Here is a 15,728-nt window from a genome sequence, read left to right as displayed (position 1 = left end):
TATTACGTTGTCCACCTGTTTGTAACTGTGAGAGTGTATAAAGTTTCAATCGACTTTTGTAAGACGGCTTCTTACTTCACAATCGATTTGACAGAGGAGAGACCAGATACGAGGTTAGGTATTGCACAATGATACCCTTTTCTATCCAGAAAATAGAAAATGTCACCTAAATCTTCCTCCATATTTTTACAAATTTATCCTCTCTTGCGTAAGAAAATAAATTAACTTTCTTTGCTTGGGCAATGATTAAAGGAGGGCAGCTCTTATGCACTCTGAACACGAAGCGCTATATTTAAAAGGTACTTTCGGTCGTCGTCATTTTGCCGTGTAGTAACAGAGAATGTAGGTAAGCAACTCGCGGCTCTTTGTCGTCCTAACTGCTTACGTTCAAATTCAGTTCTTCCTTATTTTTAGGATTAAATAAGAAACGTTAAAATTATGTAAGAATTTAATATTTTTAATCTACATGTAAATAAATTCCAAACTCCGGATCGCAGCGGGAACATCACAACCTACGAATGGAGGACAGACGATTTCATAAGAAAACTTTAACATTCATTCAGTCATTAATGATACTAAGACCCTTTATTGGGCCTTGGCAGTTTTATCAGTTTCTTAAGATTTTACACAGACGGTAAGACTCCTTGGAGTGGGAATCAGCCCTTCGCAAGCCCGCTACCTGCACACAGGACAGCATAGACACAGAATAAACGCTCATAGACATCCATGTCTTAAGTGGGATTCGAACCCACGATCCCAGCGTTCGAGCGGACGAAAACAGTTCATGCCTTAGACACCGCGGCCACTGTTATCGGCGAAAATTTTAACATAAAACCCTAAAAGTTGGCAGAACGTAGGGCGACCAGAGTTAAGATGGGACCAACATATTCTTGAAGAGAATGGAGCAAATAATGCACGATCTAATTCATGATGATAATGTTATCCTACAGGTTATAACATAACACTATTTTCAACAATGAACTGATTCCCTTCAACATAATGTATAAGTCAAAAGACCTTTAACTGTAACGCCGTAACCAGAATAATTAATTCGAGACCAGCCTGCGGGAATGGAACATGGCATGTTCGTGATGTAGGCACAAATATGTTTATTGCCATAAAAGAGCATATATATATATTTTATTAACATACAAAAGAATACAGATTCAAAGCAGGAGTGACAATGAGAACAAAGAAAATATATAGAAATTCCTGTCCTTACTCCGCATTTAGTGACGCAGTTGAAAAAAAAATAACATGAAATAACACATTATATTAGTTATATAATACGTGCAATCAATAATACAATATATATTTTAAATATGCAATATATGTCGTTATGTTGTTTCCACGGAAACAAAATGCAGTACTATTATAGGGCGTGGAAATGAGAGCAAATGAACTTTAATATTTCGGTGTGCAGTGCAGTGTACACCTTAGCCGACATCCAGACACTTATTTTTAAAGTTCGTGGCGTAAGTATGAAGTGAAGTTGTTATTTCAAATATGCAGGAACACTGCCATCGTTTACTCCCAATTGGCTCTTGATCCAATATCGCGAATGCTTCAAAAGGGTACATGGGTCGACTTGGCGTACGTAAAGTTACGTTGCAAGGAAGTGAATCTCATGTTACAGCAGCCCCGAAACAACCTCAAAAACTGAATTTGTTGATTTCATTTTATCGGCAACTGATTATCACTTCAAAAAGGTGTATGTTTGATTATTTTTTAACAAAATTAAACAATAATTCGAACTAGTTTTAATCACGTTTTAGAACTAGGAAATACAATACAGTAGAGCAATTACGTAAAGTTATGTACCTCAAGATGAACTTACAAGGTCGCAACATATCGTAGACGTAGCATTTATATAAAAAGGTGACAATCGCACACCAACATCGTACGAACTCGACAAGAAGTTGGCCCTTCAAGACTGCCTCTGATAAAATTAAATAAGTTAAATAGCTCTGCCTCTCTCGTCTGGACAGCTCAGTCCGTATAACGAAAGGTGGAGGTATACTTTCACTCCCCCATACGTCTTTATAACATTGTGTTTGATTAAGCACAGGGACAGCTTCACCTTATTTTTTAACTCTGGCCTTTAGTGACAATTAGGTATACTCGTATGTTCTATGTACAGAAAAGTTTGAATTGTTCGCTTACATATTCGAAGAACAGTCTGTTACCTGTGTACGCAAGTAAGTGCCAGACCAGAATATCCCAACCGTTTTGAAGCATCCAGTGTAGCGGGGTTTCCCCTGTGTTATTCGGGATATTAATATCAGCGCCCCTGTCTAGCAAATAATGTACAAGACTCAGATTGCCATTATCAACAGCCACATGCAATGCAGTGTGTCCCGAGTCATCCCGAAGGTTAATATCGGCATAGTTTTCGACCAGAACGTTAATTATGCTTATCCTTTCCAGGTTAGTAGCACATAAAAGTGCAGTGGTATTTGCAGGTCCCTGGTAATTTACATTAGCACCAAATTGTATCAGGAATTTTGTGCATTCTAAATTGTCTCGAACTACAGCATAATGTAGAGGCGTGAGCTGATTAAAATCAGGTATATTTACATTTGCGCCTCCTCTGATCAAACGAATGGCTATTTCAGTTTTACTGAAACCAAGAGCGAGGCAGAGGGGAGATTGTCCCATGTCGTCGCGGACGTTCAAATCAGCACCGGCCTGCAGTAAGCAGTCCACAATTTCCAAATTACCAACCGTCACTGCAAAGTGTAAAGCTGACCTCCTCAGTTCACTACGTGAGCAGAGATTTACATCGGCACCTCTTTCAATTAAGTATTTCACTACTGGCAATTTCTGCCTCAACGTTGCAAATTGTAATGCAGTAAGTCCCAAGGCAGTATATCTGGCATTAACATCAGCACCGTTTTCCAGTAAAAAACTTATTATATCCAAATGTCCCCCTTCAATTGCTGACAGCAAAGCAGATTTGTGAGCCACACATAAATTTATGTCCGAACCTTTGTGCGTAAGTAAACTGACTATTTCTAACCAGCCACTGTAAGCAGCCAGCATTAACGGAGTTTCGCCTTCTCCATTTGTTTTGTCTAAAGCAGCTCTTCTTTTGGTCAAAGTCTTTGTCGCGTTGGCAGACGCCGCTCTATCTGGCAGTAAGGTGTTAATACCGACGCCATTCGTGAATGCTACGAAGTGCATAGCCGTGTTGTTTTCGACGCAATACGTATTGTCAGCGCTCCTTTCTAGCAGAAATCTTACAATTTCCACTTGACCGTAACGTGATGCTATATGGAGGAGTGTGTTTCTCTGTCGGAGATTTCCACGAACTCGTACAGCGGTATTGACATCAGTGCCAGAGTCCATCATGAACTCCAGTAACTTCTTGTATCCCTTCTGCGCACATTGCCACAGCGCCGCCTGTCCCCACTCCTCGTCGTTAACGTTTTTGCTAGTAAATACAGCGTCTTCGGCTTTTCCACCAGCCTGTAACAAGATATCCATAGCCATCCACGATCTCGTTCTGTCAGCATACCTCAACGGTGTCCATTTCAGAACTCTATCCGTTGCGTTGACGTCAGCCCCTGGGACTGATAATAATGTTTGCGTGACTGCACGGTTGTAGGTGGCTGCCAGATGTAAAGCTGTTCTACCACCCTTGTCTGCACAGTGTACATCTGTTTCCTTCTTCAGCAACTGATCAACAGCTTCTATGTCATTGTTCAAAACAGCAACGTGCAGAGGCATGTCTTCAGCAAGAATTCGATCGAAAATATTCCGTACTACCTCGAATGGAGAGTTGAAAAGATGGTTTAAAATGAAGCTTTTATGGCTTGCATAACTTTCAGCGAACCAACTGGCAGCAAAATATTCCGCGAAACAGCGATGAATGAACCTCGGTTTGCTGTCCATAAACTCGGTTATTATTCCAATCCGCTGTGCATCTCCACTCTTCAGGAACTCCGAAGTGCTTTGCAAATCGTGGGCATTTCCTGGCTTCAGCAGTCGGTTCAGTTCATCCGAGGAAAACAATGACATTAAGGCTGAAATCTTGTGTTTATTTATGTAGAGCTCTTTGTCTCTTCTTGCTTTGGGTTTTGAGCAATCCATTAAATTTTTCTCCTTGAAGTATATATCACATTTCTTCTCCGTAAAATTTTTAAATAAGGCAAGCAAATTAAAATTGTCTGGCATTTTAACCTTCCCACTTGAGCAGTAATTTTCAGCTTCTTTCGTGAAAGCCTCTCCCAACATCATTGTTTGCAAAGGAATACCGGTAAACTGCCCATCTTTATCACTGAAATTTCTCGAAGACAATCTGATTAACTTTTGTGCGAAATCCCGTAGGCTGGTCGAATTCGGTCTCTTGATTTTTCTGCTCCAGTACTGTTCCAAGAAACTGATCTGATTTTTTTGGGTAAAGGGTCGTAATGTAAAAGCAAATCTCGTCATGATATCCTCCAACTTCACACGGTATGAGAAACGAGATGAAACCCAAACCTTTGATTTCATTCTCTCTCTTATTTCCTTGATTAACTTCTCGACCTTACAACTGTAATCTGGGCTGATTTCATCGAAAGCATCTAGTATTACTACCATATTCCCTGTCTGCTCCAGTGCTTGTCGGAATATCGTTTCAGCAAACTTCAAACCATCCTGTTCAGGTGAGTGGGCAGCATTCCATAGGAAGTTCTCGCACTTGTCGATGCATTCCTTTTCAAATTCAATATCTTCCAATGCACACGTGTGTTCATGAAGATTCAATCTTAGTACCCATATTGATGGGTTAATTTTTTTCAACTCATGCTCCATGAAGGAGAGAAATGTGGATTTTCCCATTCCTGGTTCTGCTGCCAGCAGCAAGACATTATCTCTATGTTCCATTATATTTCTGGAGCTATACGATTCATATTTTGTCTTGTCAATATACTTCCGGATGTCCCCAATGTCACAGTTGGACTCTCTCCATAAGAAGGAACCGTCCTTCATCTGAACCCAATGCACTTTGCTGTACAAATCTTTCAATACACTGAAGTCAATTTCTGGATGTTTTTCCCCAAGAATAATGAACCTAACGTTCTCTGGTTTACTTGACTGCCACATATTATGACGTTTTTTCTCATCGCCTAATTTAGCGTTAAAGTCAGATGTAGTGAAACCATTAACAACTTTGAAACAGCTACAATTTTTCCTACTATGAAATTTAAATTTGCATATCTTCTCTCCTGCAGGTAGGTAATTTCTCAGTTGGTGCGCCTCTACACCAGTGACAACAAACGTGTTGGCATTGTCTATCGTTCTCATAATATGTTCATTCAGATATATTCGATGGTCCAATGAACGTGGGACATAGAAATCTGAAGGCTCGCCCAAATTTTTACCAATATTATATTTCTTGTCACTACTCAACAGGAGGGACATAACATGTGAGTCTATATTACGTTTTACATTTTCATGAGGATCGTTGCCTATCAGTTCCTTCAATGAGAGTTCTTTTCCTTGAAAATTAACAGTTTTTTCCAAAATTTGTTCTTGCGATTCATCATCCAAATCTAAAAGGTTGCAGTCATCTGAATATTCGTCATACTTGCAAATATGTCCTAAATTCTGATGAAGATGTGAAGCGAAATTCTGATTCTTACGTTGCGAAATCAAGATCAGTTGTTTATGGGGTTTTCGCAAATAGTCCAGAAGAATATTGGTGACATTCACGTCAACTCTGTCAGAGCCTCGTGTACAGTCAATGACCAGTACAGTACTCCATTTGCATGGCCAAATATTTAGAATTTCCTTACGTCGTTTCAACAACGATTTCAAAGAAACAAATAATGAGTTTTTGCAGCAAATGGAATTGAGAGCCTCATAAATTTGCAATTTGGATATGGAACCAACATTTGTATCGGTGATTATGTTCAAGAAACTGCTGTGTTTTATGGTGTCAGCCAATCGCTTTATATGCTGTTTATTAAAACGTATGCCGTATCCTTGAGTTTCTTCAAGTTCAGCTTTCGCTTCTAGCTTTATTTTCTTAATTATGTTCTCTTTCACACTTTGCCAGACACGTGAACGCTTGCTCAGCCACTCGGTATTTCCCTTTCTTTCCCACCATTGCATCAAAAATTCTTGAAATATTTTGTAGATGGAATTCTTGCATTGATCTGATGTTTGACAAGCTTCCCGTAGTTCTTCTTTAATTAAGGTCTCGAGAGATTTTTCATTTGATTGGCAATGGAATATTTTCACCTTCCGCAAGAATTCTGTGCATAATGAAAAATCGCATTTATCTAATTCCTTCATAAACTTCTCTAAGACTCTCGGATCAGATTTCAAATTGTTCAGTTTTCCTGATATCTCTGCGCTGGTGACAGAGTTCCGAAATTTCTCTATCCTACTCAACATGTCTTTGTCCTCACACGCTTCCCTCTTCAGTAGATCGCTCAATTCTGAAATGAACTGATAATATTGTGACAGTTCTTGAAAAAATTCGAAAATATCTTTGTCGTGATTCTCGTCAAAAGTTGTATAGTCACCACAGTTTGGCCCTGAACACAATATGCTCACTGGATTTTTATCATCTAACTTTACTACAGAATTACTTTCTAACCTTGCATTGGTATATATTACAAATTCAAATTCAACAAATGCACCGCAGAGTTTTAGATTACGGTCTGTACAAACATGCCTTTTAATATCACAATAGGATTCAAAATATTTGAACAAACTGAAATCTCCAGACAGCTGTTTCAGGCTGGTACGTGGAACTGTGTAGTCTCTACTCTTATGTTTAAGTTGTATGAAACATGTCTTCCAAATATCCTCTTCTTCCGGCTTGTACCTAAATACCAAGTCATCAAAAACTCCCGCTGCGCCATCTATGTTTGATGCCAAGTAAAATTCCTTTGTCCTGTTGAGGCCTCTCGCGAAGAGATACGAAGCGACCCTGGGCCCATACAGTTCTCCGTGTAGGCTAACGGTGCCTGCTCGTCTTTTGTATTTGGGAAGAGCTGCGCCATTTTGAGGCATAGCAGAGTTTTCCTGATGCAGAAAATGGAAAGAGGGTTCTGTTAGTATAATACACTGAAATCATGCGGGGACACTTAGCCCACCTCATATTATTACACATCTAACTCACTGAATCAGCTCTATGGGGCATAGCCGTTCTTGAGAAACTTACATAAGAAATTTCTTTGCTTTTGGCTACTATAGGAACCCTCCGTTATGACCCATATTGAACTAAGCATACCGTTAATGTGAAGGTTACGTGTGACACTTGGTTAACATATTATTGTATTGTCACGAAGTTATGTCTCCGTGACTAGTAATAACGTGTTTTGGATTGGATGACTGGACTTATTAAAACTATCTTTTATAATGTCTCTTAATAACAATCAAATACAATAACTCACTATCAATCTTCAGCCGAAGCCTTCTTCCTTATTACCCCTAGGACTCGCTCCATTCTCGTTCCTGTACTACGACTGGAGAGCCTATTTCGCTTAGTGTGTGGGGGTGGGGTGGTACCTGCTCCGGGTGATTGTGATGATGGAGAATTTGGTGCAATGAAGATTGGCAGGGGAAACCGAAGTACTCGAAGAAAACCCGCCCCAGCGCCACTTTGTCCACCACAAATCCCACTTCACCAGACCCGGGATCGAACCAGGGTCGCCGCGGTGGGAAGCCAGCGACTAACCGCTTGAGATATGGCACGGCCCCCCTGGCGAGCCCATAGAAAACAGATCTTCCTCTAGTGTTGTAGTTATAGCACGTTGCATAGCAACATAAGTTATTGGACTATTGCCTGCGTATTTGTTTTCGCGGGAATACGGTTACGTAGTCGTTGCCCAGCAACGGGTCTACATGTCACTATATTTTACGGTGTGAGGCTGTTAGCACCACATCTTGACGACTATCTGAAGCCACATATTTAACCTATTATAATAAATTATCACAGCTTCTAACATTAACTTGGTTGAGAATTTTCTGTCTTTCTGTACACCTGACACATGTATCCCTACAGACTTTTATAAAGATGCATGTGTTAGGTACACAAAACGGCAGCATATTCTCAAGCAGGTTAATATTAGAACCTGCTTGCCGGTCTAGCTCAGTCTGTATAGCGACTGGCTACGGGCTGGACAATCAGGGGTCGCAGTTAGAATCCCAGTGGTGGCAAGAATTTTCAATTCTACGAGTATATGTCGTCCAGACCGGCTCTTGAGCACACCCGGGCTATTTTTCTGTTGGGATCGCGGCGAATGTGACCAGGGTATTGTTCTCCGTACCTCAGGGCTTCCAGCACAGCCCGAATGTCCTAAGGCAACCTGCGCCATTTACAAATAATCTACACTCAAAATAGTGACGAAAAAATATTTTTTTTTGACACGAATGCATTTCGCTCATTACTTCTCAAATATGGGACAGTCTGGTTAACAGTTCGTCAGAACACACATATACAGAGTTATTCATAAATCCGTGAAACATTTTGAAAATTTGCAATAAATAAACTACGCAACGGATACCAATTTTCATTACACTGAAATAGAGATAACTCACCAAGTTCGTTTTACACAGTTCACAGATACTCAATATGTCCATCTTTGCTGATACGGCAGACATATATGCGATAATCCGTTTCGTCCCACACCCGTGTCAGCATATCACGGTTGACCAGAGCCACAGCAGCGGTGATACGGTTGCGAAGATCCCTGAGATTAGCGGGCAATGGAGGCTTTTAGAAAAACTTGGAAAGATTCATTCTCTATCGACGTAAGAATTACCATGATCCGATGCATAATTTATTTGCAGTGAATTTTTTAAATGATTCACGGACTTATGAATAACCCTGTATTACACTTACTTTCCCCACACGGCTTCAAGTTTTCATGTTACTCGTAATGTTAACGTGACTCGTAACTATTGTTATCATAATTATTATTACCTTTTATTTTATGTGTAATGTCTTTCCTTGAACTGTGTATTTGCTTCAGAGACTGACAGAAGGCATTTGACCGTGTAAACTGGACCAAATTAATGCAGATCCTAAAGGAAACAGGTATCGATTGGCGTGAAAGAAGACTGATTAGCAAATTGTACATGGATCAGAAAGTTAGAGTATGACTGGACAGAGGGGAGACAAGAAGTGTGCAGATTGGAAGAGGAGTTCGACAAGGATGCTGTTTATCACCAGATCTGTTCAACTTGTACAGCGAATGCCTTACCAAGGAAGCTCTGGATGGTGAACCGTGCAACGGTTCTTCTCCGTTAAGTTCCTTGGAGTCCCCCCCCGAAACGCCAGGATTCGAGCCGTTCCCTTCTTTCCAACTAACGTCCTTGACTGACGTCAGGTCAGCTGACCTTGTCTCCCCCCCTCCTGGACTTAGACCGAGGTTTCTTGCTTAGCTGAAGTGGAGCTAATCTTTCTCTCTTCCCATTGACCTTCGCCTGGAAACATCGCTGCGTTTAAATTTGGTTTCGGCAAGTTGAATTGATTGTGTTTGAAATTTGGTTTCGGCCCGCAGCACTGATCGAAGGGAGAAGAGTGCCCTCACGATATGGTCAAGGGTGGATCAGTCGTGAGGTAAATCTTTGAGTTGTATATCCAAGAATACAAGTGAGTGACTTACTAGGGTAATGTACGCCGTAAGGCGCATTTTGGTTTGATTATATATGCCGGGTGGCGTAGAGTAATTTTGGTTGTCCAAGTTTGCGATAAACAGTCACTGCCCTTCAGGCGTGTTCTGTAGTATTTCAAGCTGTCTCTCTTTCCTGGTGTTACGAAGGCTTGATCGAGTACATGTTGTACTGGAGAGTTTGCAATACGCCATGAGGCGTGGCCTAATTGAGTTGCTGTGCTGTTGAACACAGCGCAAGTGTGTATTAATTATCTATCACATGTTTTAACAAGTTACTGCCCTTCAGGCGGAGTTCTTTGTATACTTATGTTATCAATATATGTTTATTTATATGTTTGAGAACACCAGTTGAGTATATGTATACTTGCGCCGTAAGTTCCATAGCAGCTCCTGCCTAGCGGATCCGTCCAGCCTGGCCCATCGCACCGACTGTGATTTTCCTCCCCCGAGATCCCTTACACAATCATTGGGAGGCATAGTGCATCACGCTACAAGCAAGTCGTTTCTTATTAGCCTGTCCCTTACTCATATAGAGTAGGGATTCACGGCTCAAAGTGGGTAGAAGAACGTGGTTCTTTACCCACAGGGTCAAGGGACACGGCTCAATGGGCTCTGAGATTTCAAATTAGGAGGGCAAATTATTCAAACTGTGAAATATGCAGATGACCTTGTGTTAATGAGTAAGGAAGAAACTGTGCTACAGGGTATGATTGATAGACTAATTGAAAGTGGAAGGTGTTATGGCATGGAAACGAATGTGGAAAAAACAAAAATAATGAACATTTCGAGACAACCAACCCCAGTCACATTAAAGATAGACGAAAAACAACTGGAGAATGTGAAATGTTTTAAATATTTGGGTAGCTTGTTAACAGATGATGGAAGGTGTACTAGCGAAATTAAATTCAGGATTGCCATGGCAAAAGCTGCATTTAGCAAGAAGAAGAATTTTGTACCAGCAAATTGGACTTAAATTTGAGGAAGAAACTAGTGAAATGCTACATTTGGAGCATAGCTCTGTATGGGGCTGAAACATGGACACTTAGGGCAATAGATCAGAAACATCTGGAAAGTTTCGAAACGTGGTGTTGGAGAAGGATGGAGATCATTTGGACTGATTATGTGAGAAATGAAGAAGTGTTAATTAGAGTCAGTGAGCAGAGGAATATCCTACACGAAATAAGAAAACGGAAAGCTAATTGGATTGGTCATGTTTTACGCAGAAACTGCATTCTAAAAGAAGTTATTGAAGGAAAGATAGAGGGGCGGATAGAAGTGACAAGAAGGTGAGGAAGAAGACATAAGAAGATGCTGGATGACCTTGGGGATAGAAGAGGATATTGTCATTTGAAGGAGAAAGCTCTAGATCGCATTAAGTGGAGGAATTGTTTTGGAAGAAAATGTGGACCTGTCGTCTGACAGATTACTGATGATGATGATGATCTTTTCTTGAAAGAATGACACTTGTCTTCCTGAAGAAGAAATTTAATGTTATTGTCAAAACGAACCTTGGTTCGAGTCACTCATCACAAAATTCCCCGCAGTGAACCATGAACATAAGATAAAGGTAAAGATATCCCTGTAAAACACCGCTAAGACCCATGGGGTTGTGAGATGTTGAGATTCCCACATTTTCTAGACAATCGGCTCACAGATGGCGGTGAAGTTGTCAGCCTTACGCCCCGTCCAGCCGCCCATTACCCCTGGAAGATTCTTGATATTCATTTCTGCTAGAGGCTGAGTCGGCCCCAGGGTTATATTGCGGCTGGAAGAATTAGGTCAATTAAAAATTCCAATTACCTCATCGGGAATCTAACCCTATTCTCATAAATTTTTATGTATTAATTAAAGACTGGGTAACGCAGAACTTAATTACGATTGAAACTAGTTGGATAACTAACGATTAATTTTTTCTAAACCTAATATACTACGTAAATTAAAACTAAGTCACTTCCACTGAATTACTTAGTACTTTAACATTTAACTAGTTCGAAATGTTTCTTCCGTTTGAGTCGTGTAATGATACTGTTCACGTTGAGAAGTCTGGACGCTTCAATCTTGACTTGGTTTTGGAGTCTCTTTTCATGAGGTGGCGGACTTAGCGATGCTATCTGTAACTGTCTCGATCCCAAGGTCACGATGAAGGTCACTGTTACGAACGTACCCTGGTGCGCTGACAATACACTTCAGCACTTTGTTCTGATAGCGATGAATCACTTGAATATTGGATTCACTGGTGCAGCCCCAGAGCTGGATACCATAACTGCAAACTGGACGTAGAGTTTGTTTGTATAATGTAAGTTTATTGCGGATTGATAGCTCAGAATTGCGTCCAAGCAACCAATACATTTTTCTGAACTTATTGTTGAGCTCATTACGTTTTTTCTCGATATGCTCTTTCCACCGTAACTTGGCGTCTAGAGTAATTCCAAGATATTTCGCTGTGTTGGCGCATGGAACTTGAGTGCCATTGATGAAGATTGATTGTTGTGCAATCCTCTTGTTTGTAAAGTCAATACGTGCTGATTTGACTCCGTTGAGTTCAATTCGCCATTTTGTTGTCCAGAGGGCGACTTTGTTTAACCTAATTGTACATTTCTAGTTGAGCTTCCAACAGTCTCTCCTACTGCCATGACTGCTGTATCATCTGCAAATGTGGCTGTATTACTGTTCGATGTAGTTGGCACAGCATTAATATAAAGCAGGTATAGGACTGGCCCCAGTACACTTTCCTGTGGGACGCCAGCCTTGAGTTGAGCTTTCAACAGTCTCTCCTACTGCCGTGACTGCTGTATCGTCTGCAAATGTGGCTATAGCACTGTTCGATGTTGTGGGCACATAATATAAAGTAGATATAGGACTGGCCCCAGTACACTTCCCTGTGGGACACCAGCCTTTAGTTGAGCTTTCAACAGACTCTCCTACGGCCATGACTGCTGTATCATCTGCAAACGTGGCTGTAGTACTGTTCGATGTAGTTGGCACAGCATTAATATAAAGTAGATATAGGACTGGCCCCAGTACACTTCCCTGTGGGACACCAGCCTTGAGTTGAGCTTTCAACAGTCTCTCCTACTGCCATGACTGCTGTATCATCTGCAAACGTGGCTATAGTACTGTTCGATGTAGTTGGCACAGCATTAATATAAAGCAGGTATAGGAATGGCCCCAGTACACTTCCCTGTGGGACACCGGCCTAGAGTTGAGCTTTCAACAGTCTCTCCGAATGCCACGACTGCTGTATCATCTGCAAACGTGGCTATAGTACTGTTCGATATAGTGGGCACATCATTAATATAAAGTAGGTATATGACTGGCCCCAGTACACTTCCCTGTGGGACACCAGCCTTGAGTTGAGCTTTCAACAGTCTCTCCTACTGCCATGACTGCTGTATCATCTGCAAACGTGGCTATAGTACTGTTCGATGTAGTTGGCACAGCATTAATATAAAGTAGATATAGGACTGGCCCCAATACACTTCCCTGTGGGACACCAGCCTTGATTATTTTAAGATTCTCATAAATACAATACACTTTGTTGTGCCTAGAGGGGGGTTAATAAAATGGTCCTGAATTACTCGGTTGCCATTCTTACAATTAAAATGTTCGTTGCATCTGGCTGCCGTTGACTGCCTGTGATCAGTTCTGCCTTCGCCTAGACTGGGATAGCCGTGGGTCGGTCAGGGAAGGGGTGGGAATGTGGCGGAGCGAATCGCTACTCTCTGTGTACATCCTACCCTAATTGCACTGTCTATTTACACTCTTATTTACAATAAAGTGAGGCCGACATTCCGCCGGTAAACATAACATCGTTCTTTACTCGCTCTTACTCTTATTCTAATTTCCCTCTCGGGGTTATGCCGTGAGACTGCCGTTTCCCTCTATTGCCTGTCACTCGATACACAATTTCTACCCTATTCTACCCTGACACTCGTAGGGCACACTGGTGACTGCACTTCAAGTTCACAACAATAATAATGTTTAATAGCATGACTAGTAGGAACAAAGAGACTTACTTAGAATAGAGACGCAGACAAGTATCGCCATCCACCATCTTGTAGTACTCATATTGGAAAGAGCCTCCGGCCGCTGGTCGAATATTACGTTTTTAACGATACAATAATCGATTGATCGGTCCCCTTGTCTTTCCTTCGAACCTTTTTTTATACATCATAACAGCTGACTCCGCAGCTGACTAAAGATGTTTGTTTGACCGCGTTCCACAGCCTATGTGTGGCCATCATCGCTCTAATTGCTGTAAAACGCTTTTGAAACTCTCGTAACATTTAGGCAATGCTTTTGATTTCCAGTCTCGAAATTTGCGGCATAACACACTTCATATTTACACATACTGTTTGTTTCCTGCCTCTTTCGATAATGTTCCTTTCCTTCCCACTACATCTAGGTCTACGAGCCGCTCTCTTTCCACGATATTCTCCGAACAAATTTCTATGTAATAAGTTACTCGCTATTCCCTGTCCTATCTGCGCTCCGTCGAAATATGTGCTAGATCTTACCTTTTCATTGTTAGGGCCTGGGTTCAGTTCAACGCAGCCGATGATAAGTAGAGAAACTAGTACTAAAAGTCTGAACCACATATGAATGTCTTGCTGTCGTTTCCTAGCAATGGCAATTGCTACTGTTAGGCACTTCCTTGGTCTTCCATGATTCCACTGGCCAATCGTGGCCCTCCACTGTTGGATACTGACGCCCATACTACCGACAGAACAATTTTGTTTTGAAGTTCGACACTCGTAAGAATTTTATGCACTTGTTGATGCTACAGTATTTACACCCTATTCTCTTTCTCTGTGTTTGCTTTCATTCTGATGAACACAGCGCATGTCACAGTCTGTTCACTACAATAGTGTCTTACAGGAAGCAGTTGTTGTGAAATTTCATAATATGTAAAATTAACAGTCCGCATTAATATAATTTAAATAACCGCCGATATATTTACATGTATAATTACTTACTGCGTTTGCAGACTATCCCGAAAACGTAACCTAAACTGAGGCTCAATTCCTACTTGGACGGGGAAGAATTTATGATATTTAACAAAGGCTGTAAAGAATCTGTCTGCAGTAACCGTGAAGGTCCTCTTAAGTATAACTTATAAATGTTCAATTTTTCATGCTGCAACTTCAAAATTCTGCACATTTTCTCTTCCAAAACAGCAAGAGAAATTTCGATATTAGCCATATGAAAATCGGTGCAATGGGAGTGTGTAAATTCACACGCACAGTTTTACTTCTGCCCTCAGTATTGCCTGTATCACCATTCGGCAACGACGCTTTTGTATACAGGCTTACAGATCACAGCACCACTCACTCGCGTCAGTATTGTTGCAAACGATAGCAATAACAGTTCGTAGCAAAAGAAGAAAATGGCCTCCTTAAAGGAAACAAACTCAGCTTTTTCGTCTGAATCTGTAGGAACTACTCTATTTAAAATATATCTGCTACGCAAATATAGCTGTTATCTATACACAGATAAGATAAACAGTTATCAGTATGTGAAGCTACTAAAGAACAATACATTGTTGCGGATAAATCCTGCTTATCTTCAGACTTATCTAGCGGTGCAAGACGAGACGTTGTCTTTGTGAGCTGGGCGTGGAAATCCCCGCAGTGAGTGGCCTTACCTATGTGACGGATACATTCATTTGCAGACATTCCTCAAGTTTCTCCCTATTGGAAATGGTTTACACGAATCTAAAGCAATGTAGCCTAAACTGCACAATTACTTCCTCTTTCGGAGGTGCTCGGTTCGAAAAAGAATTGCAGTTCTACTTGAAGTATCCATCATAACCTTCCTCAGTCCCTAGAAATTCAGAATCAAGGATAGGAATACCTAACGTGCCATCTTCAGTGTGCCTTGCGCGACATCTGAAAGAGACGATCGCGGAAATTTATTGTCACGTGGCTGCCACACACAGACGCGATACTCAGCTCGGTACGGTACGGGACGATATCTAATTACATTGCGGTGAATGGAGGTCCTCACACTGGCGCGGTACTCCGAGGAACGCGATATTATCGCAGTCGGTATATCGCCTCGGTATTGCGCGGTATCACAGCGGTAAATAGTCATGGATCCGTCTTTGGAGGAAGA

The 15,728-nt window shown here is 41.2% G+C and overlaps 1 protein-coding gene across 1 annotated transcript; it reads right to left on the bottom strand.

The window, feature by feature from the left end:
* Positions 1–1,183: 1,183 nt before the first annotated feature.
* LOC117283024 lies at positions 1,184–15,014 on the bottom strand. Its single transcript, XM_033755155.1, has 2 exons — positions 14,132–15,014; positions 1,184–7,017 (listed from the first exon to the last, which is right to left on the bottom strand). Exons 1-2 carry the CDS (start codon positions 14,327–14,329, stop codon positions 2,131–2,133), a joined length of 5,085 nt encoding a protein of 1,694 aa, XP_033611046.1. The 5' UTR covers positions 14,330–15,014; the 3' UTR covers positions 1,184–2,130.
* Between the last annotated feature and the right edge of the window lie 714 nt (positions 15,015–15,728).

Source organism: Cryptotermes secundus, unplaced genomic scaffold, assembly GCF_002891405.2.
Source record: "Cryptotermes secundus unplaced genomic scaffold, Csec_1.0 scaffold1382, whole genome shotgun sequence".
In the NCBI taxonomy this organism is placed as follows: domain Eukaryota; kingdom Metazoa; phylum Arthropoda; class Insecta; order Blattodea; family Kalotermitidae; genus Cryptotermes; species Cryptotermes secundus.
The sequence above is the reverse complement of the archived record's forward strand: the minus strand, read 5'-3'. Positions and strand labels throughout refer to the sequence as shown.